Source organism: Citrus sinensis, chromosome 3 (assembly GCF_022201045.2).
Source record: "Citrus sinensis cultivar Valencia sweet orange chromosome 3, DVS_A1.0, whole genome shotgun sequence".
Lineage (NCBI taxonomy): Eukaryota > Viridiplantae > Streptophyta > Magnoliopsida > Sapindales > Rutaceae > Citrus > Citrus sinensis.
Genome location: NC_068558.1, coordinates 45844910 through 45868665, shown reverse-complemented (window position 1 = coordinate 45868665; position 23756 = coordinate 45844910). Strand labels below are relative to the sequence as shown.

General features: G+C 34.6%; 4 protein-coding genes and 1 pseudogene across 7 annotated transcripts; 2 read left to right on the top strand and 3 right to left on the bottom strand.

Moving 5' to 3' along the window:
- Positions 1 to 945: 945 nt before the first annotated feature.
- On the top strand, positions 946 to 2544 carry LOC102624276 (uncharacterized). Its single transcript, XM_006492250.4, has 3 exons — positions 946 to 1287; positions 1485 to 1704; positions 2099 to 2544. The coding sequence occupies exons 1-3, from the start codon at positions 1082 to 1084 to the stop codon at positions 2312 to 2314; spliced, it is 642 nt and encodes a 213-aa protein (XP_006492313.1). The 5' UTR covers positions 946 to 1081; the 3' UTR covers positions 2315 to 2544.
- A 5228-nt stretch (positions 2545 to 7772) lies between these two features.
- LOC102623993 (hypothetical protein) lies at positions 7773 to 11699 on the bottom strand. The gene is made up of 5 exons (XM_006492249.4): positions 10650 to 11699; positions 9685 to 10179; positions 9374 to 9433; positions 8710 to 9126; positions 7773 to 8618 (listed from the first exon to the last, which is right to left on the bottom strand). Exons 1-5 carry the CDS (start codon positions 11325 to 11327, stop codon positions 8028 to 8030), a joined length of 2241 nt encoding a protein of 746 aa, XP_006492312.1. The 5' UTR covers positions 11328 to 11699; the 3' UTR covers positions 7773 to 8027.
- Positions 11700 to 14115: 2416 nt separating this feature from the next.
- On the bottom strand, positions 14116 to 15207 carry LOC127900847 (protein FAR-RED IMPAIRED RESPONSE 1-like; annotated as a pseudogene).
- A 1555-nt stretch (positions 15208 to 16762) lies between these two features.
- Positions 16763 to 19193, top strand: LOC102628248 (transcription initiation factor TFIID subunit 13). 4 transcript variants are annotated; one of them, XM_006479991.4, is made up of 6 exons: positions 16763 to 16928; positions 17236 to 17372; positions 17483 to 17520; positions 18275 to 18334; positions 18416 to 18490; positions 18887 to 19193. In XM_006479991.4, exons 2-6 carry the CDS (start codon positions 17267 to 17269, stop codon positions 18995 to 18997), a joined length of 390 nt encoding a protein of 129 aa, XP_006480054.1. In that variant the 5' UTR covers positions 16763 to 16928; positions 17236 to 17266; the 3' UTR covers positions 18998 to 19193. The 4 variants fall into 4 exon arrangements, with proteins under 4 accessions (XP_006480054.1, XP_006480055.1, XP_006480053.1 ...); XM_006479992.4 differs by having other exon boundaries at positions 16777 to 16922; XM_006479990.4 differs by having other exon boundaries at positions 16789 to 17059.
- Positions 19194 to 19446: 253 nt separating this feature from the next.
- Positions 19447 to 23365, bottom strand: LOC102629298 (dnaJ protein ERDJ3B). Its single transcript, XM_006479993.4, has 10 exons — positions 23005 to 23365; positions 22748 to 22896; positions 22516 to 22648; positions 21673 to 21784; positions 21223 to 21339; positions 20959 to 21045; positions 20334 to 20393; positions 20177 to 20254; positions 19996 to 20067; positions 19447 to 19895 (listed from the first exon to the last, which is right to left on the bottom strand). Exons 1-10 carry the CDS (start codon positions 23073 to 23075, stop codon positions 19737 to 19739), a joined length of 1038 nt encoding a protein of 345 aa, XP_006480056.1. The 5' UTR covers positions 23076 to 23365; the 3' UTR covers positions 19447 to 19736.
- Positions 23366 to 23756: the final 391 nt, after the last annotated feature.

Below are 23756 nucleotides of genomic sequence, written 5' to 3'. Positions count from 1 at the left end.
CAAACTCACCCTACACGTTCACAGCGAGTGCTGGCTACGGTAGGAAAACGATGCAAAACAAGCGAACGCCCAGTAGGACAGGTGAAGAGACGACCTGACTGACGTGGCAGGTTGAATTTGTAATTTTGTATGAATCACGCACAAGTCGATCGTAAATCCCCTAAAGTACTGATGGCATTTTCGGTAACTTGAACATAAGTCAAAATAATCCGACGATAAAGCAAAGGGAAAATATCCACCGTCCACTTATTTTTTACACTTTTTTCAAAAATACACAATTCCTTTATTTTTTGGCTGGAATCCATCCAAAGTTACATTTTTTTTCACTTTTCCACTTCCGTTTGGAATCCGTTAAGAAAACTAACGGAAACTTTAAAAAATGACCATTTTACCCCCAAAACGAAAATTACAATTTCACCTTAAAAATTATAAAAAATAATTAGATTAAATCTAATTATTTTCCCCATCGGTCAATAAATAAATAAATTCCATAACCATCAAATGCATGTTTTTTTATAAATATATCTGTAATTAGAATGCTAAATTATAACAGTAATATTAAAAATAGTCCAATCTCACAAATCATCAATTGAATTTAAAATAAGTAGAGTTTTATTATTAATTGAGTTATAATCTCTAGTAGTTAAGATTTTTTTGTACTTCATTAAAGTACCAATAATGATATTCATCATTAAATCTTATTATTTTTGGTATTTTTTAAGGTAAAATTGTAATTTTCATTTTGGGGGTAAAATGGTCATTTTATTAAGTTTCCGTTAGTTTTCTTAACGGATTCCAAACGGAAGTGGAAAAGTAAAAAAAAATATAACTTTAGGTGGATTCTAGCTAAAAAATAAAGGAATTATGTATTTTTAAAAAAAGATGTAAAAAATAAGTGGACGGTGGATATTTTCCCCAGAGCAAATAACCAACATTGCTGTAGATCACTTCAATAGAAGCAGGCGGTGACTTGTGCGTGCGGTGATAAATAAATAGATAAAGAGAACCTACCGGTTTCTTCGTCAAGTGTCAAGCTTCAACCACTGTTAATCTGAGGGCGTGAGGTCAGAGTAAGAGAGAAATGGCTTGGCTAACAAGATTCCTGGCAGCCGTGGCTTTCTTAGCCATCGGAGTGATATTCTCACCTGAGACATTTGGATCAAAATCGGACGGCCTTAATTCATCCAAGCTATCGCCCTTCCTGAAGCTGGCTCATCTCCTCTGCTTCTCCACTGCTTGGGGCGCAGCTCTTTGGGTCACCTTCATCGGCGGCATCATCATGTTCAAGTCAGTCCCTTTTTTGTGCAAAAAATGATTGCCATTGTAGAAATTAACTGTTACTGTTAACTGTTATCTTTTTTGCAATATCAATTAGCGAGATAATTAAAAAAAATAAAATAGAATTTGTTATGTGTTTTGGGCGGAAATGATGATGAAGAAACATGTAAAATTTGATCAATCTTTTCTCCGTTTACTGCAATTAGGAACCTACCAAGGCATCAGTTTGGTAATCTACAAAGCAAGATGTTTCCAGCATATTTTTCGCTAGTAGGAGTGTGCTGTTCAATAGCTGTTGCATCATTTGCATATCTGCATCCGTGGAAGTCATCATCCACTGCTGAAAAGTACCAGCTCGGCTTCCTACTCTCTGCTTTTGCTTTCAATCTCACCAATTTGTTTGTCTTCACACCCATGACCATTGAGGTTAAGTATCTTGTGATTCTTATTAAATTCCTAGACATCCGCATAATCTGCATTTTAGAGTTTTATTTTATGCTCTTTACTTATCCCTCCTCCCAAACTTCTTTTAGCATTCATTATTTGGCTGTTTAAATTTTTTCACTTTTCTAGCTTTTGCTTTTTCATTCAGCTGTTGGTTCTGCATAGTGTAGCATTCACTTAGTTAGCAGTTTTGGGTTCAACTGAAGTTGTGGGGTTTGGTTCTTTCATGTAGTTTTATGGGATGTCCTTGTTTGGCTTTCGAGGAAAATTGATGCTGTGTTCATTCTTTATATACGGAGAGCGGTTGAAGATCTATGTATTGTTGACAGATTTGTTTTGCTCAGTCTGTGATTTTTGTTGCTTTTCTGTGGTTCAGATGATGAAGCAAAGGCACAAAGTGGAGAGAGAAGAGAACATTGGAGATGAAGTTGGGTGGACAAAGAACAGGGAAGTTGCAAAGTCTAACCCAAAGCTTGCAGCGATGAATAAGAAGTTTGGAATGATTCATGGATTATCATCCCTTGCTAATATCATGTCATTTGGCAGCCTTGCCATGCACTCTTGGTATTTGGCTGGTAAGATCAATCTTTAACTTTATCAGAATTTCATCTCCATATCCCTTCATTTGGATATTTGGGACGCTGGTTCACTTAATCATACATGATGCATTGACTTTGTACACTGTATTGGGGAATGTGCAACTTATGTATAATTCACTATATCTTATGTATAATTCACTATATGTCATTATATGGAATTTACTCTCTTTAATTGAATGAAATAAAGTTTGAGAGGATCACATGATTTAGCTCTCACTCTTTAGACTGTGATGTGGTTCAAAGTTTGTTTCCTATTGATATCGAGTTCTGTACAGCATTTCAAACTACTAATTATTTTTGTCGTGTTGGGTGCTTAACAAATAAGTATCACATATCCTAGAATGGCATTCAAACACCTGTTCTTTAGCATTATGTACTTTGAACAATGGAAGAATCTTCCCTGTTCAAACCCAATGTTAGGCTTGGTTTGCTAATGTAAATTTCATTCGCTGCCCAAAATAATCAAATGACCACTAGATGTCCGGTGGTTTGATGTCTTATGTACATGCATATCCGCTGAATGCATTCGGGGATGTCCTGTGAAATGGTAATAGGGTAAGAGTGATGTTAGTTTGTTGGAATCCCATAATCAGCGATCTGCTGGATAGATGTAGAGAAACGTAGCCCTTTTTAATGCTCTAAGTTCACAATGCCAACTGTTGGTGCTCCGTGATTGCATGTTTGCCTACTTGCATTCTAACTTATAGTTCTTCATGTTATGTTTCCTAATAGGGAATCCATGTCTTTGACATTGTCCTATATGTTTTAATTCTTTCTTTCAGATTGATTTAATTGACACCACATTCATCTTCGTACTTTCAACTGCGGGTTATCTATTACTCTACTCTTCTTTTTCACAAGTCCTAGATTTATTTGGAATTTGAATTTCAACTACTAGCATATCCAAAATAATTCAAATCAAAGCCGATCCCAGCGTCAATTTTAGTTTTCAGTTTAGCTGCCTTCAGCTTTCATCTATTCATCCTGCACTGCAGACTTCAAACAATTTTGATGATCACTAGCCCTAGAAGTTGGTCTGATGAGTTGTGTGAAGTGCTGGTAGGTCTAGCCAATTTCCGTAATGCTGTTTATTTGATCTCTGTATTTAGAATTTGGGCCCACCTTCCAAAACGGTTGAAGAACGAAGTAGAAATTAAGTGATTGTAAACCAAGAAACACAACCTTATGGGATAACCTGTTGCAAGTATTTCTGCTCAATTGAAAACTCTTTCATCAGTAATGAATGTGTTCAATTCTGGAAGATTTTAAGGCTGCTTGGGCATACAATTTCCGCATTGATTCTCCACGGTCAGCAGTTATAATCCAAAAAAAAATCCATCGATTATTATTAAAGCCTTAGTGTGAGATATTCAATAGTTCGTGATCCTTCTATATCGCAGTCTTGAGATCATACATTTGGCATGCAATATTGAATTGGATTTACTTTTTAGGATAAGATTAGATTGGATTATATATAGTACTGGTTCTTGTTTGGTGTAATATTGGATAGGATTATGTTAACTTTAATTTAATGAAGAGAAATAATTATTTGAATAGTTTAATTAATTTTAAATTATACTACTAATGGTTGAATGTAATAAATTATATACAATATTATTATAAATGAACAATTTAATATTTTTTATTTTCATTATTATTTAATAGTTTGTATAAATTATTGAATTAAAGTTCTAATATTTAATCTTAAATTGAATACTAAGTTAAAAATAAATTATTGATATTAAATTTAGCGTAAAATAAGATATGAGAATTAAATAGGGAGTGATAGTCCCAAAATCTACAGACTAAAAGTTGATTAATTTGATAATTTCGAACGGCTAAATATGACCTTGGATAGAATTAAAAAATATATATTATGAAAATTAGTCAAAATCTTAGCTACCTAATTCCGGCGGCCAAGGGTTTGTCAGCGAGATCGTTTGAAAATGGACTCCCCTTGCTCGCGTGAGAATGGGCCTTTACGTTTAGAGGTCCAAGGCCATGTTCGGGAGTTAGGATTAAGCATGGGATTGGATTAACTTTATAATTAAATATTTTATTCCATGTTTGGCTATTTGCTTGGATTGGATTAGGATAAGAGAAAAAAATTTATTCATATTTCTTTCATAAATAACAATATTTTTTACTTGTAACCTAAAATTTAATTAATTAAACCTAAAATTTATTTATTTAATTAATTATTTTATTCATGATTTACTTGAATTTATTTTTTATTTTGTTTTTATAGTCTAATTAAATTGGTACTCTTACTCCAATAAAATTCACTATTTAATAATTCGTTATAATAATTGATTGTATTAAATTTAATAATCACCAATGTAATATTAAAAATAATCATGAAAATTAATAATACAAGTAAATAATTGATTTTGTATATACATTATTTGCTAACTTTTTGATAAAATAAAATATATCTAAAATATCTAATAAAAATTAATTAAATAGTTTTATTAATTTATATTTGTTTATTATAATTATGACTACCCAATAACTAATTTACTACATATTTAATGCTCTTGTTAATTACTTTTAAATTAATTTTAATTATTACTCTTAAATATTCATAAATATTTTTTTGTATTTAAATATGATTTAACATTGTCCAATCCGATATTGTACTAAACATAATACAGCATATAATATAATCCAGTTTAATTCAATCCAGCATGCCAAACATAACCCAAATGTCCAATAATTTTTTTTTTTTAATTTTTGATCAGAATGCCCAATGATTGATCATACGCAAAATCGATGGGGACAGGGATGGCCAGAAGAAAAGAAGCAAAATATTACAATCCAAGGGTGGCCCAGTGGTGGGGAATCGCTGGGTACTGCGTTTCAAGTCTCAAAGGGCTCAATATGAAATCACCGCTTCCCATATTTATGGATACAGATATGTATATCTCTCCTGATCGGCTGATCTTACCTAACATTGGTAGTTGTTACATCTCCAGTGTTGGACTGAGATCTCGTCTATGGTGGATGCAAATTTCTGAACACTGTTTAGACTAGTCAGATTGTGTGTATGTAAAGTCCTCACAAGTCACAATAAAAAAGAGAAGAAAAAAAAAACTTGTGAGCAAGTCCATAAAACAAATGATAATACAACACAGGCAAGTCACAAACGGGTGGTATTGGTATTTATTTCCCATTAATTCTATATATTATTTCGTTCACCGAGCTAGTCATGTGGTAGGCCCTGGACTCCCGATTCTACCTCTTTGAAGTGTCAACCACACTAGCGGCCCATTACTTAATTAAAGCAGGATCCAAGTGCAAAGGTCACAACTATAAATTTGGCAAGAGCGGTGCCATTATAGGCCATCTCCGATGATGCATAACACCATTTTGGTGTAACAGCAACACTAAAAATATATTTTTTTCACACTAAATTATTATTTTATCTCTAATCTATTTACACCAAAAAGAATATTCTTCTTTTTATTCCTTTAATTCTCAAAAATTAATTCAATTAACACAATAAATATTATTATTAATATAAATAATTAAGTAATAAGTAATTTTATATCGATTAACAAAAAAAATATAGAAAATTATTAAATTTTCATTTAATGAACTAAATTAGTACATTATGAAAATTAAACATTACATTAATATAGAAAAATACAATAACAATAAATAACAACAATAATATAGAAAAATACAATACAACAACAATAATACTCTAGTGAATATTTTTATTGTTAATTTTTGTGTTTAATTTTTTTATTTAAAATATTAGTATAATATTCAAAAATTAAAAAAATTTAAAAAATAATAACTTAAAATATTATATAAAATAAGACATTTATATAAATAAGATAAAGTAATAAGGATATTTGAGACTTTTTTTTTGTAGCACCAAATATGGTGTAATGAATAGTGTTGCACCATATTTGGTGCAATACTATTAATTACACCATTTTAGTGTTATATTGGAGAAGCCTTTTACACCAAAAATCATGTAAAGTGTGATTTGGTGTTAGATTTAATAGTACATTAGAGATGCCCTTAGCCACCCGCTGATCATTTCATAAATCCCCTTTTAATTGTACCCACTTTGATATTTAGAATAACCCAACCTTATTGTCCACTTCCTTAGAAATCGTACTTTAAAAAAAAAAAAACGAAATCGTACACTTTAATTGCTGGCGATCTTCTCAAATATTTGACGTTAAACCCATCATTATGTTAAAAGTTAACCATTTGCTTGACATTTTCATTTTATTTTCCCCACATTTGTGTGGTGATATTTAAACCTTACTCTAAATCCTATCATTATTTTGTTTTGGTATGGAATTTTAGTATAGATTTTATTGTTTGTTTAATTCCTAATGCCTTACCCTTTTTTTTTTAAACTAAATTCTCAAATTTTGCAAGTGAAATTCTTGGGGGTAATAATTGTATGTTGTTGATTCTGAGATAGCGATGGTAAAATAAATCAGAAAAATGAACCAAACATCCAGCATTTCCATTTCCGAAACCAAATAGCGATTTTGTAGCCCACACAAAATTTTCGTCACTGATTGAAAATTAGTCTGAATTTTGCATAAATAACTTAAAAGTAATGGGTGGGGTTAATATGAACCGAATTCATCTTTTTTATGTAGTCTAATTGAAGGGTAAAATGGTAAATATGAAAGAAATCGGCTTTAAAAGAAAAATGGAGGGGTTGGTAACGGCTTCACTCATTTGGCAAATGCAAAAATCAAGATGGTCCAATCTATCTTAACTTTATAAATTTTCTGAGTTTCCCTTCCCACCATCGTCTTGATGTTGATTCAAGCCAAATCTGGACAAATAAAAACTCCGCCGACTTTGAAGCGTAAGAAGAAGAAGAAGAGGGTGGTGGTGACTCTTGCTTTGTTGGACGGATAATAATAAAGAGCACGGTCAATTTAGACTGGAGGAGGAGGAGGAGGAGGACAACTATTTTGTCTCCAACGAGCCTTTTCATGCAACCCGAAAATCCTCATGTCTTCGTTGTCTGTACCGATTTTCGAGTGGTCCCGGTTCAACATGGATCACCAACGTGCTCTAATTTTTTGGTGTGGGCTTATCAAACCAAACTGAGTTGGGATTCCCTGTAACTTAAATTTGGTCTCCCTAACGCTCCGAACAAAATAATAAGAAATCAATGTGTTCGGGAAGTTGATTTATTCCACATGATAAATAAGAAATCAATGTGTTCTTAATGACTCCAATTATTGACGTGGCGGATTGAGATATTAGCTTTTTGGTGTTTGCAGTACCTACGCAAGGTCTTTGCCGTCCGCCCGTTAAACACATTGATGCTTCAAATGCTTTCAACTTGCTAAGAAACAACTACGTCATTTTCCCGAACCAAATGGTGAACATCAATATAGCTGGAACAATTCAAATTACTTTCCGCCTCTAAACACCGAGTTGAGACAAATCAAGACATGGCCATGATCTAAACTGTGATTCATTCTGTATTCAATGATAATCATCATTTTTTTTTTTTTTCTCTACAAATTGTTTTAATATTTCCCATCAAGAAATGAGAAAAACAACCGGGCATAATTGCTTTTTGATTTCCATACATAATGAATAAAGAATCATCATCTAACGAACCCCACCCTCATGCCAGCCATGTGCCAGCCACAGTTCAAAATTCTACCCTAGAGGACACAATGTCCCAACTCCAACCCATTATTAGCCAAGTCAGCGGAAATTGATCACGCTGTATGCCCCTAGAAGTAACAAACGTGCAGGGAACATGAGAACCACTAGCAAATGCATGTGCTGTGATGCAACAAGCCTGCCAAATCGTTTCAAGTTCTCTCTTCCTGCATGTACAATGCCAGAGAAGTTGAACTGGTCTTGGCCCATGCCCAAGTTGAATGATGCCACTGGCCTCCCCACAATGATACCACCAGCGTCAGTGCCATGTGGCAACACAAGGGGCCACCAGAATTTCCTACGATGGTCTCTCTTGGCTTTCCTCATGCGATTTAGCTCTAGGCGAATCACACTCTGCACAGATCTTAAATAAGAATTCATGTCGTGATCTCTTTGAATGGTTCCTTCAGAACCATACGCAGAGCGGTCACTTAGGATCTCAAGCGGGTGTGGTGAGTTTAAGAATACCATCTGAGCAGCACGCAGCTGCTTCTCAGCCTCATCACCCATTTCCAAAAATGAGCAGTTCAAAAAATACAAACCGCTGCCAGAAGGAAGGAGGGGATGGTGAGGTGAGAACTTTTCATCCGGCTGTAGAATTAGAAGCTCTCCCATTGGAGCATACAGCAGTTTCTGTAGTAAAAAGCAAGGATGCAATCAGTTGAAATCAACGGAAACTTCAATGTTTAATAAAATTTATACTTCTTAAGTCTAGATACTATACCTGGTTATTTAGACAAGGATGATTACGGAAGTTCCTATTAACAGCCTTCAGCAGTTCTGCAACATGATTAGGATAATTACAAGAGAAGGCTCGAGGAACAATATCTCTATGCAGTGTTATAGACTGTACATGACTCCGTGGCAACCCAAGCTTGCGAAGAAGATGATCACCTCCACACATGATGGATGGTGCACCAAATGTTATGACCGGAAGTAAAGAAGAAGCTGGCACTTCACCCCGTATGAGTAACATCAGATTTATGAGAACCGACAAGCTTCCACCTAATGAATGTCCAGTGAAGCGGAACGTTGCATGTTTACCACAAGCTTTTAGGTGGGCATGGACTTCAGGCAACATCTGCTCATATATCCCTTTTGCTGCCTCATAAATACCTCTGTGCACAACCACTTCCAGTCCCTGAAGCAGAGAAGGTATACTGAGATCATTTATGGAAAAAATACACATCTACGTGCTTGTTCCTCTGATTGTATGTTAAAGATAGGCTTTGGGCATTTGTCATCATTATGAAAACAACGTAATCAGAAAGTAAACACATGGCACAATTCCCTTGAGCATTGTAGCTACTTAGGTTTCGAAATCAATTCAACAATTAAAAATGGATAGACTGATTTATGTTTGCAAAATACACTAAACAATGGATTACCTCGAACTGAACAGGCTCAAAAAGTAAATTTGCTTGCCAGGATGCCAATGATTCAGACCCCTGCAATAAGCCACCAAATGACAAAAGTAATGAGGGTGTTATATCATTGGTTAGAAGACAACAGAAAAACTGGCCATGTCCAACAGTCTTTAAAAATATTACATCCTAGTCCCAAAACCAGTTATTTCACAATCTAATTTTCTGGCAAGTCATGCATTCAACTTGAATACAGAAGCTACTGCCCAGTTAAAATATGTGCAGAAAGTCATTTGTTAATAGATTCAGTTATGGAATTAACACATTTTCCTTACCTGAATCACAAAGAACCTCGTAGCACTCTGATCATCATCACAAATGAACCATTCACAGGGTGATAAACGTGTTGATTTGAGATCATCCGCAACAGCCTGCTTCACTTCCTCCTTGGCAGCAACAACAGCTGTCACTGAATCAGTGGTTGCCATGAAAGAGGCTACATCTGAGTCCATGATACTAGTATTGTCATCACTTCCATTATCCATTTCAGGTGAATCTTTTCCTCTCTCAGTTTTGCTGAATGGAAGTATGCTCCTCGTATGGTAATGTAGATAAGAAGCAGCCGAGGCAGCTATGTGATAAGCAGAAGATGCACTTATCCGATAACCATTGTTTTTCTGTTCCTTGCCTTCTGCCTCATCCTCAATTTTCCTATCAGCTTCTGGCTTTTCAGATGACATCTGATCTTTTTCAGCTTTCAATGCCAATTCTTTCTTCTCTATTGATGAAGTGATGAAATGCAGACCACGATATTTCAGGAGATTTCCTGGCTAAACTTAGCAAAAAAAATCAAAATAGAGGTGAATTTACAAAGAAATTGACAATAATGATTGTATGATGCAATTTATATATGCAGATAAAAAAAGGATCATTCCTTCAAGTGAAACAACCGCAAACAATGACCAGATGAAACATCAAACCAGAGTCTCTATGAACACATATAAATCAAAAACCATTCACATATAATATCAGACAATAAAGATGTCTACCAAATTAGAAACCGTTCCTTAAAATCTAGATGTGATCAAATATAAAACCTAGATGTGTTCATACTACATATCCTTGGAACCTGATCATCAGCGAGTCTTTAAACCCCACAATGTACATGAAAAGGATATCTCCAATAGATCTTGGGCGTCAAAATCCCCACCATTCAATTTAAATATACAAATTTTGAAATTCTGAAGATTCAGCAGGTATATGAAACCGAAAAGCATAAGAATTGCGATGTTGTTCATACCTTAATTTTTGGAATGCAATAAGCCAAGGTCCCCAAATACGACATTTGAGCATAAAGCTTTGCTTCGGCCAGAGACACCTTCCTCAGCAACCGCGAAAACGAATCTCCGTCAAATTCTATTTCGTCATCATCGTTAATTTTACAAGCTTCACACTCCTCTTCATCTTCATCTACATCTTCGCGATTGTCATTCGGTTGACCATTGACGGCAGCGTCCATTTGCTTCTCTAATCCTTGACCTTGTTCTTGTTCCATCTCCTCTCTGTCTTTCCACAAAGACGTCACATGCAAAATCTTCAACACCCAATTCCCTTTTTGCCCATCCGTATGCGACGACGACGACGTTCCATTATCTCCACGCGCATTCGCATTCGCATCCGCATCCCCAGCCACAACGCCCTTCTCTCCGCTCTCCGCCAAAACGGCGTCTTCAAGTGCAATCCCCTTGTACCTTTTACTACCCCAACTTCCACCCCCCGGCCACAAAGACTTCAAAGGGTACCTAAAAGAAAAGAACCCGGACGACGCCCTTTTTTGAGGAGGGGCAACTCCCGCCGACTTACCCACCGCCGCGGTCACCTGTTGTTGCGCTGAGTTTGAACGCACCTCGAGTGGCCCGCCCACCGAGATCGGCGAAGTTATTCCATGAATCCCGCTTTTCAAACACAGAGTATCCATTGAGTCTCTTAAAAAATGCGCTGTTTCTATATCTTTTCTCGTCTTTGCTTATAAAAAAATTCTATTTTTGGAGGGATCAGAGAATGCTAACGGGTGACTCCGAGACGTAAGGCGTTAACGTGCAAGGTGCACATACAATCTTTCAACTTTGTTCGTTTTCTTCTTTCTTTTTATATCGTCTTGCTTTCCGCTGGCTTGCTTCTTCAATTCAATTCAATTCAATTCAATTCTTTATGGACAAAGAGAGCTTCTGAAAATAAAAGAAAAGGAAAGCCCAAAGCATTTAAAGAGCAGCACGAAAGGTTTGGCATGCGTTTGTAACCAAAGAGAAACAGGTCACCAAACTTTCGCAACGATATTTTTTCCCCTAGAATCATGTCCTGCTAATTTAATAATATCATTATTTTAAAACTTTTTTTTTTTAATGTTTAATTCAAAATGCTCGAGGCAAAACGACGTCGTTAAGTGTTCAAGAATTTCCGTTTTCCGTGCCGCACTTGGGTGCTGATACCCTGTATCAGTGTCAGGTTGTGCCGCACAGGGAACGCGGAAGCCAGTGGCTTTGAGTTTCTAAGAAAGCGCCGTGTGAACATGGGACCCACAAACCAAAGACTAATCAGCATCGGAGGTTTTTGGGATAGACTGCCACGTCAGGAGATACGGATGAACTAAGACGTACCCAAATGACGTGTCCGTATATCTCTCTTTACGCTTTTGCTGTTCAGTCTTGCGGTGGATGAGTGTCTTTCCTCACTTTCCAGACTTCGGGCTTTACACGCTGCTTCCTGTCGACACCTGTCTTTTCTATTCTTTTTCTACGGGTAGGCAATTTTTTTTCCCTTGGGACCCTTTTGTTTTTGTTTTTTTTTTCAATCGAAATTCCGAAAAATAATAAATCCCTAAAACTAAAACTAATAATGCAGCCCGTTATATAACCCCCCGGGGGGGGGGGGGTTTGGGGCGAGAATTAACTATCGTAGCCGACAGCTTTTTTGTATAGATTGATTATATTAAACTATCATGTCCTATTAATAAATTATATTAAAATAGAATTCTCTCCTAAAATCAGTATTTCTTTGTTTATTATTATTATAACTTAATGAACATATAGTTCCTCATTTGAATGCTTAATTTGTGTACAAGGTTCATTTTATCCGTCAAGGATTGATTGAATTGTAGTACTCATGAGTATTTAATCTTATATATAATAATAAATAATTGATAAATATTAAAATAAACAAAAACTTTGAAAAACTGATAAAAATTGAGATGATCATAGAATCATAACTTTAATTCCAAGAGTTTCAAATATACATTTACGTATATGTGTGTGCGTGCATGCGTGTGTTAGAACAATCTTTCTATTTTAGACAATTTTTTAAAGAGTTTATTTTGCTTTCCTCGAAGTTGATAATTAATTGGGTTATATATTGAATGACTGATTTATGGGTTTGGTTCAGGACTTAAATTCTTGCAGTTGAGTATTGACAAAATAGAAGGCATTAATATCCCTATAATAATATAGGGTGGTTGGATGTTAGTTATTTGCACTGGTTAGAAGTAAGTAATTTGCACTAGCCCTTAGGCGAATGGTTAAGGTTAACTTGTGAAACAGAGAAAGAACCCATGAAAGTCTTTTTTCGTTAGCCTCAGGTGAGAATTTAGAGGAAAGCTTGTACTCCTGAAATCACTCATCAAAACTGCATTTAGAGCATCGAAAGTTGGTGGAGGTTGAATGGGACCGAAAGGACTCGGCAATTATTGATAGTCGGCGGTGCGCTTTGTTGGACTGGCCCAGTTTTATTTTGAGGGCTGGCTTGTATGCCGACTTGGTGTTAAATTTTTGGTCTTTTTTTTTTCAGGTTATTTTGGTTTAATATGATTTTTTTTAATAATTTAAAAAATAATAACTCGTCTGTCCCGTCAGTGTCTCTTTTCATTTCTGAAATTGACACGGCTTCAATTGAAGTTAAAAATATATAATATTCTTGAATTAAAGTGAGGATGCCGGTAAAAAACAAAACAATTTTTTTTTTTTTGTATTAACCCTTGAAAACTCTTATAAATAATATAATCCCACTAAAAGTTCTTATAAATAATATAATCTTAATTTCATATAGAAATATTGATTTTCAGGATTCTAAATTTATTATAATATAAAAAAAATTATTAGACAATATAATTTAATAATATAATAAATTATGAAACCTATTAACTGTACATTATAATTAAAAAGAGTTAATAAGGTAAACTAGAAAATATTTATTTATAATATTACAAGCCCGTAACATGCTAAATAGATAAAAAGTAAAAATTTAAAATAATTCTAATTATTGATTCATTACTCACTAAGGCTCCGTTTGGTACACCTTATTAAATAGAGCTTATAACAGTAGAATTTATAGCAGTAGAACTTATACCAATAGAACTTTTGGACAAAAAGTCATTGGGTGTTTGGTTGTCAATAAAAAATGCATAAGCTTCATTTTCTTGTCTATCTTGTAAAGCCACTTTATATTGTTCAACAAATTCTTTCAATGATGTCTTCTTGCTAACATATTTGTCAAAAAAAGAGTTGATGCTTTCGGACCGTTGAGTTGTAGATAATCCAGCAAAGAATGTATCCCTCATGTAAGTAGGCACCCAAAACTTGCGATCTTCATATAATGATCCTAGCCACTCATTTCCTTCAAGCTCAAACTCTCCAATCATATTCCACCATTTTTTCTCAAAGTCCTCCTCCAACCATGAGTTGTAAACACAGTCATTGAATATCCTCATAAAAGATTCATCTTTTTTTTATCACATAGCTAAGTTTTTCAGGAATCTTCCTTAATATGTGCCACATACAAAACCGGTGTCGTGAATTTGGAAAGACAATAGAAATGGCTGCTTTCATAGCTTTGTGTTGATCAGTTAATATAGCAATTGGATGCTTTCCACCCATAGCCCTCAGCCATGTTTGCATTAACCAAACAAATGTCGACGTAGTCTCATCCGCAAGCAATGCACATCCAAGTAATATAGACTGAAAATGATTATTTACACCAATAAAAGGAGCAAACGACATTTTATATTTGTTTGTAATGTATGTAGTATCAAAGGAAACAACATCTCCAAAAATCTTATAATCCTCTCTGCTAGTTGCATCCACCCAAAAAATATTTTTTAACCTCTGTTCTTCATCTAAGTCCACTGCATAAAAGAAATTAGGATTCTCTTCCTGCATTTGCGTAAAGTGGTTAAGCATTGCTCTAGCATCACCTAATTCTAATGCTAGTCGACGTTCTTTATCCAAATGGTTTCTAATATTTTTCTCTGTGTACCCAATATTTTCATATCCACCATTTTTTCTGGCCATTGCAGCAAAAATCTTATTTGTACCAACACCAACTGCACGCAACATATTAATGCTATGTGTATTGGAAAATGCAATACTTCTATGGCATGGAAAATAATGTGCATGACTAGGATAAAGTTCATGGTTATGCTCTTTTATGAAATTTTGAACATACCACTTGCCACAAGAGTTTCTTTTGACATGCAACAAAGCTTAGCAGTCTACTTTCAAACATGGTCGTTGATTGATAGCAGTAGATTCCCGTTTTATTCCATACCTTGTACATGCAAACTTTGCATCAATAAATTCTCCCGATAACTTTGATCGACGGCTGGATTTCTTTGAGATACCAAACCCCGTACACTTAGCATACCTTAGATAGAAAGAATATGCATCATCTTGTGTATCAAACTCCAACCCAGTATAAGGCTCTAAATTCTTGCCATCTTTATCATCCATCGTGTTTTCATTCACCACATTTCCATCAATCACATTGCCGCACTCATCCAAATTTGTATTTAAATCAATCTGTAAATTCATGACTACCTAAAGATACAAAAAGAAAAATGCAAACAACAATAGTGTATAAATAATTTGCATTATACATGCAAGCATTGATTTTCATATAAACTTACTGATTATTCAAACACAATTATAAATAATTAGTTCTTTAATAAATAAATACCAATTAACTTAATAATTTTCGTAATATAAAAAGAAAATAAATACACAAATTTTCTTCTATTATTATGCATTAACAATAACAAATCATCATGACAGCTAATATATATAGAAAAAATGATAGTATTTTTAATTTTAAATAAATAATAAAAAATCTAATGTAATTTAGGTGATAGTATAAAATGTTGTTTTATAAAAAGAAAAATTAAGTAAATTTACCGGGAATTCACCAGAATCAATTTCACTAAACAACTCGTTTGTGGCAGCTGAGACTATATTTTGATTTTAAAACTTTCACACACCAGTGCTCTTCATTCGTATGGTGCTGTTAAAAGTGAGAACTAAGGAGCAGGTGAAAAGGTAGTGTGTTGAAGAAGCTTTACAAAAAGATAAGGGCAATTTAGTATTTGAACAAAAAAGTGAATGGCAAATAAGTGTAAATATATTTAAAATAGTGGGTGGAAAAGTATTCATTGAGTTACGGAAACAATGAGATGAAATTGTTATGGGTGGCTTCCAATAAAAAGTAAAAATAAACACTTGTCAAATTTATAAAGAGCGAGTGAGTGAGTCGCCCTATTAACTGTACATTATAATTAAAAAGAGTTAATAAGGTAAACTAGAAAATATTTATTTATAATATTACAGGCCCGTAACATGCTAAATAGATAAAAAGTAAAAATTTAAAATAATTCTAATTATTGATTCATTACTCACTAAGGCTCCGTTTTGTACACCTTATTAAATAGAGCTTATAACAGTAGAATTTATAACAGTAGAACTTATACCAATAGAACTTTTGGACAAAAAGTCATTGGGTGTTTGGTTGTCAATAAAAAATGCACTTTTGAACCATTAAACTGTGTGATATTTTTTATATTATATATTTTTAGAAAAACTTTATAACCTCTACTCCCAAAAGCTCAAATTTTGGGCTTTTGCTAGTAGAGGTAAATTAGCTTATTTAAGCTAAAAAAATTCTACTAAGGCTCCGTTTGGTATAGTTTATTAAATAGAGCTTATAAAAGTAGAGCTTATAGCAGTAGAGTTTATACCAATAGAGTTTTTGGACAAAAAGTTATTGGGCATTTGGTTGTCAATAAAAAAAAATATTTTTGAACCATTAAACTATGTGATATTTTTTATATTATATATTTTTAAAAAAGCTCTCTAACCTCTACTCCCAAAAGTTCAAATTTTGGGCTTTTACTAGTAGAGATAAATTAACTTATTTAAGTTAAAAAAAACTCTACTAAAAAAATAATCAAACACCATAAAAATTTTTAAAAAGTACTTATACGATTAAATAAGCACTTATGGCTCTTAAATAAGTCATACCAAACAGACATTAAAAAAATAACCAAACACTATAAAAATTTTTAAAAAATACTTATACGATTAAATAAATCCTTATTGATCTTAAATAAGCCGTATCAAATAGTCACTAAAAACTTAGCTCAGAATTCTTATCCGGTGCGTTCAAAGATTGCCCGAGATATCCAGACAAAACGCTGCGTGCTATCTCTGGATCTGCAGCTCTGCTTTCAATTATTCTCACACAAAGGCGCCTGGGTGTACCGGTCTCACTCCTTCACGTCATTTCTGTTAATCTTAGAAGCTTTTATCGATAGGAAAAATAAAAGAGAAGAGATTGATTAGTTTGTACTAGGAATCGTTTTGTAATGGGGGCGCGATAGAGTTAGGAGAAAAAGTTAGATTTTTCTTCTTTTTAATTTCCATGTTATGCTTATTCTCTGCCATCAAAATTCAATGTTCCAGATGACAGTTAGGGTTTTAAGTTTTCCGTAGCATTTTTTTTAGGTGTCTGTGTAGTTAGTTATATTCTATTTGAATTTGATTGCTGAATCGAGGTTGATTTTCGGATAGGTTTTAAAGGAAGAAAGTTAGTGCATATAAGATGAGCAACCCTTCTACGGGACAATCCTCAAAATCAAAAGCAGGATCCTCGCAGCCCTATGAAACAACTTCATTTAAGCGCAAGCGAGGAGTCTTTCAAAAAGATCGTCAGTAATTGCTTCCTTGTTTTGGTTTTCTTTTTCTTTTATTTATAATAATATTAATAACTTCATATGGTCTTACTTATTTTTTATCATGCTTTTTTTTCGTCCTGCAGTTCAGCACATGATGTATGGTTTTGGCGATGATCCTAATGTAAGTAACAGAGCCCATTTGCCAATTTTTTCTTGTTCTGTCAATGGCATATTGGTTTGCATGGATTGAAAGTATTTTACTATGACGATTTGGTTGTTTTATGCATAAGCTTTCCAATGTGATAACTTGTTTTGTTTCTTTGGTAGTTGATGATTTTATTACAGTCATTAACTCTTCGAGATCTGTATTCTTTTATTCATAATTTATTCTGAATCTTTTCCGAGATTCTTTTGGTATATGCATACTCTTTCTCCATTTAATTGAAGTTGGCTTGAATTCGGAAGAAGTATTATGTATGGTATGATTTGAGATATTTCAGAGTCAATTGTATAGATTTAGGTTTATACATTTGGAAACATAAGAATGTGAGGACGGTTGTGACGTTTACTTACCTCTTCGATGAGGCCTGTAGCAAGACGTTTTTCCTTCTTTTGAGCCAATTGGGTATATGTTCTCCACTGTTCAAACTGCTGCATGCATGCATATGCACTTCTTTAGCAGACTGGGTACATTTCTTCTAAAATTCAGAGCACTTCTAAATGAGTTGATGGAGAGATTATAGCATTGCCTTTAGAATGTCTTTAGTGCAGGTCTTTACTCTCTTTTCACTATATAGTACTTCCTTGTTGCACTAACAGAAGAAGTTTCATTTTTTAAGTTTATCCATGGTTGTGGTGGAACTTTATGATTATGTTTTTGAAAATTATTTACCATTTGAGATTGTATTTATGAATTTCTTGGGTGGCATTATCAGCCACTTCCAGAAACCGTGGCCCTTGTGGAGGACATAGTTGTGGAGTATGTCACAGATTTGGTAAGCACTTGTTGTATTGGTTTATTTCTTTGTGTAAGATTATGGTAGATATGATGTCAATATATACACACTTTTCTGCAGGCACACAAAGCGCAAGATATTGGTTCAAAGGGAGGAAAGCTATCCGTTGAAGATTTTCTTTATTTAATTCGAAAGGTACCTTTCGTTGGAGGCTTTATTCAGTTCACTTGCTTGTTTATGTGATGGTCTTTCTCTTTATGTGGAATTCCTTTTCATGTTCTGCTTGTCTTTAACACAATACATTTATTCAATACATAAATAACCTTGAATCAAGTTGGCTTATGCAACTATTAATACCACTTTTGTCAGTCTTATAACCTCAAGAGAAGTTCTGTGGCTTAATGATTAAGCGTCATCTGTAAGAGATTGTCTCGAGTTGTTTACTAGGTTATGTTTGATGCAGGAAGGGACATGCGTGCAATAATAGCTTGTCATTTTAATTCTTCTTCTTCTTCTTCTTCTTGGTGAATATGTAGCATATATGCATTATTTCTACTTGCTTTGATTTATTTTTACACGTTAAACCTGCAGGACCTGCCAAAACTTAACCGCTGTACAGAATTGTTGTCCATGCAAGAGGAGCTGAAGCAGGCAAGAAAAGCTTTTGAGGTAGATGAAGAGAAGCTGGCATCAGTGGAGTGATTACCAGGATCTAACTTCTGAAAACAAATGTTTTTAAGCTAGCATTAGTGGTGCAACCTTCAGGAGGATAAGTTTTTAACGGTGAAGTTGAACTCTTAAAAAGTTTGTACATGCACTAGTTGTAGATTTGATGCTCACGTGGTATGATGAGATCTAACAAATACTTTAAAGCAGTGCCGCTGTCGTGCTGCAAAGAGTATTGGGTGCATAGGGTTTCTCTAGTCATTCTTAGAGGCATGCACAAAGACGTGCTTTGTCTTTGTTGAGCGCTTAATATGACGATAAGGAGTATGGCAATGCAGTGGTATATGATGTTACAACACCAAACACCCCGTTCAATGAAATAACATGCAGAAATCAATGGGAAAGATATCTTCTGGCCAACAGAATGATCGTCAACATTAAGGCCGTGGCTGTCAAAACTCTAGTGCAAAAATAAGAGTACGATACAAAGAGAAATATGAGCTATTATAGAACTCAGAACTCTAGTGCAAAACTAAAGTAAGATACAAAAAATATGAGATATTATAGAACTCATTTTGGCAAAAAGGGGAAAAAAAATGCCACCAGGCCCTACTGAATGCAAAACAATTGACAGTATTGCAGTAAAGGCATCTTTAGACTTTGCACTACTTGTTAATCAAGAGACCCCAAATAGTTCCTAAATTTGCAATGTGACCTCATCATGTTACAGTGGGAACGCCTAAGAACCCAAATAAAAACATTTACTTAATATATCCTAGCCAAGAACTTCCTTGATCCTTGTCTTCTGATCCTCTGTTAGAGTTGTTGGGAATAGTACCTCAAATGTGATATAGAGGTCTCCTTTCTTGTTGCTAAAATGCAATGGCATTCCTTCCCCTCCGAACTTCCTCACTTCCTTGGGCTTAGTGATTCCCTGAGCAAGGAGTAGAAGCACGTCACTAACTAAATTTAAGCACTTCAATTCTTTTCTTAGTCATGGCAAATGAAGTTCCAAAGCACATGTTCATGCTTACCTTTGTGCTGATGTCAACTAAATGTTCGTCAAGGTGCTCAATGGTCTTCTCAAAACCAACAAGAGCTTGAACCTAATGGAGGAAACCATTCAGGAAAAGCTCCAGCAAGAATAAATCACACACTGATATATAAATAAAATAACAAATAACTAATATCCCACAGGCCACAACTGAGCTTTACCAGCGTGACAGTGACAGTTGTGTGCAAGTTATTTCCTTCCCTTCTGAAGCGATCATGGGGTGCTGTGCGAATACGGAACTGCAAATAATGAGGTAGTTATTATCTGCTACAGATGAAATATGACAAAACATATAACATACAAGAGTCCAAAACTAACCTTCAAATCTCCAGGTTCTCCATCAATTTTGGGCTCACCATCTTCATAGAAAACCACCTCCTGAGAAACTTATATGCCATTAAAAAGACTAATCTATAAAAATAAAGAGAGTAAAAGAGAAAACAGTAGAAATTCCATAGAAAAACCAAGCCTAGATTGTGAAAATCCAGTACTGTGGAAACAAAACAAATGCAAGAAACATGAGGAAACACTGTAGCTTCCAACTAGAGATGACAGGAAAATAGAAGAAGTTCTAATCGAAGATAAAACAGACGAGAAAAAAAAAATCTAACTCAAACACTTGTTGTATGCAAGTTAACTGGACGGCAAATTCTTTTGGCTTTTCCTGTTTGGAAGGTGATAATGGTCTTTTCAATTGGGAGTGACAACATGAGGGTCCAACACGGGACATATGGTTCTGATAGTGTAAGAGGAGCAATAAATTCACAAAAAAAATGAATGGATTAAAGATCATAAAGCTAATACTCGTAGCAGCTGATCTATGGAATTAAAAGGGTAGACAAAATGAAAAAGAAAAGGGGATAAACAAATTGAATATCCCCCAAAGTATAAGCTTCCATCAAGAATTAATTTGCCAATCACATTTGAATTTTATGAAACTTACTTGTCCATCTTGCATCCCTTTTTCAATATCAACTGTTACAAAATATCCCTCTCTCTCATATTTAACATTTTGGCATTGATCGCAGACCTGAAAGAAAAAGAAATGAAGAATGTTGTAAAGCTGAAAGAGAACATCAGAATTCACAGTCCAGGGCGCTGGTAGATCAATCCAACGGCCAGTGAAACCATCAGAATGAAAAAAAAAATATATATATATATATATATATATAGTTGAAGAGGAAATTTCAAACTTTATAACATATACCTGCTCAGTCATCTGTTGGAACATGCCAGGACCAATTTGTTTGTGATATACCTCATTTCTGCAGTTACAGCGCCTTTTGCCTGGGGCTGGCTTTATAACATTTTTCTCTCTCCATACCTGCCGAATCCCAAAAGAAAGATGATTTCTGTAGCTAATTAACAGTTAATTTTCCAGAATCTCTGCTTCATAAGATAAATAAATGAACAACATAATTTATCTCTCTTTGAGCTCTGCGGAACAAATATCTTCCAATAACTATTCAATCTTGACCCTAAGTAGTCATAGGAAATTCTGTAATCTAAGCCACAACAAACACTATATTTTAAGATATATCATATGAAAAGGCCTTCAAAGGTGTCCTTATGCAGTACAGACATTCATTTTGTATAAAAAGATTATGATGATTTTGGTCACAAGCTAACAATTTCAATGCAAATACAAGAACCTTACCTTTAGGGAACCTCCCATGTATAAATCTTCCAATGTTGCATCCAGTTCAACAATAACATCATCACCCTTCACAATTTTCTCATCCTCTTCCATTGGACCTCCACCAAAGAAACTGTCAAAAACCAACATCTTGTCAGCAATGGCAGATTGTTGATTCAATATTTTGCAACATATATATGAATAATGTTACTGCCACTTTAAGATGACCATTTTATTTTCAAGAAAAAGACAGAACAAAATCAATGGTCAGAATTCTTCATACCAATTAATCCACAATGCTAAACGCTAATGGGCAACTCCTATATGTACAAAGTAGTTACTAGAGGTATAGATAGTGTACAATGGTGCACAGCATACTTATCTAGCGCCAATTAGATAAAAACTGAATTTGATGGTTTTGTAGCATTGGCTTGTAAAATAGTGAGTCATATTTAGTCAAAATAACAGACCCAAAAGCTGGAACAGATAATAGCTTAAGATAACAGTTGATTTGGACATAGTGCTATATACATATCCACACCCTGTTTCAACCAGAGTCATGCAGGGAAAATATTTCATAAGGCACATGTATAATTTCTCAGTTAATGCAATCTCGGAGATTAAACTGCAGCCTAAACTCAAAGGTATTGACAGAGTGAATAAATGCATCAAACTCATTACAATCTCATAATATACATTCTCAATAGACTGAAAGCAAATAGAAATTCCTTCACACTTTATTAAAACTCCTGATATTCCAATCAGAGCATCAATTATTCACATCCAATTTCATTAGCAAAAAACATCATGACAGAAATCAAATCAAGAAATTCTATGAATGGAAGGGGAAAAAAAATGACATACGAGCTGAAAATGTCTTGAATGTTAACTCCCATCCCTCCACCTCTGCCTCCACCAGCAGCATGCTGTTTCAGTCCCTCTTCTCCATATGTATCATATATATTCCTCGTTTCGCTATCCGATAACACCTCATACGCTATCATTCAATTCATCCAATCAAATTAACACCAATTTTAATTCCGATCAAATATAAACATAAATCACGTAATAATAATTATTTAAATTTATATGTTACCATTGTTAATCTCAGCAAATCGCTTATTAGCTTCTTCATTCCCCTGGTTTTTATCAGGATGATACTTCAATGCCAGCTTTCTATACGCTCTTTTGATCTGCTCGTCCGATGCTCCCCTCGGCACTTGCAATACTTCATAGTAGCTCTTCCTGCATCATCGTTTCAACATATAAAAGGTAAATAATCGCGCCTACAAAACGACGTCATTTTTCTCAAAATAACAAACATAAATGTACAAAATTACGTATAAATGATACCCCGCAATGACGTTGAGGGCGTAACAAAGTGCGCACAATAGGAACAACAGCCTTGCTCGCCGATGCGCCATTAATAGATCAACAAGAGGAGAGAGTTTAATGCCTCTCCGAAACTTAGAATCTAGGGTTTAATTTTCAGATCTTAGCAAAATTCTGAGATTACAATAATTTTTTTCTTTTTAATTTTTATCTGTCAATTCAGAAGTCGTTGCTGCAAGTCGTCTCTCTCTCTCTCTCTCTCTCCTTTGGAAATTATCAGTGAGGTCAGGTGATGGTGTTGCCGGTTAAAAGTCCCAGGAACTGGGCGAGGAGTTGAGCACGAAACTGGAGGCTAGGGAACGACGACTTGACTAGCGAGTAGATTTTACGTGTTCCTTGTACATGCTGGCCAATCGGCTTCGCCTCCTTGTTGTTCTTACCAATCAACATCGGCCACGTGGAATCTCGCTTGTGTTTGCTTTGAATTGTGATTTTTGGTTGGGAGCTGAAAAAAACTGTTGACGGTCACGGTGCTTTTGACCCGTACGACAATTTTGTTGTCGTTTTCACTAGCAGGCCCAAGGCTCGTTCTTATTTCTCTAAAATATCTTGGGCCGAAAGTTGGGTGCCTCTTTTCCCGCGTTGCTGAACTTTCAACTGAGCTCAGTCAATGTCGTTGTTTTACTTCACGATCATCTATCTATAAAAATTAAAAAATAATAATAATGATGATGATGATGATGATAATTGTATTTTCATTAAAAAATAATAAT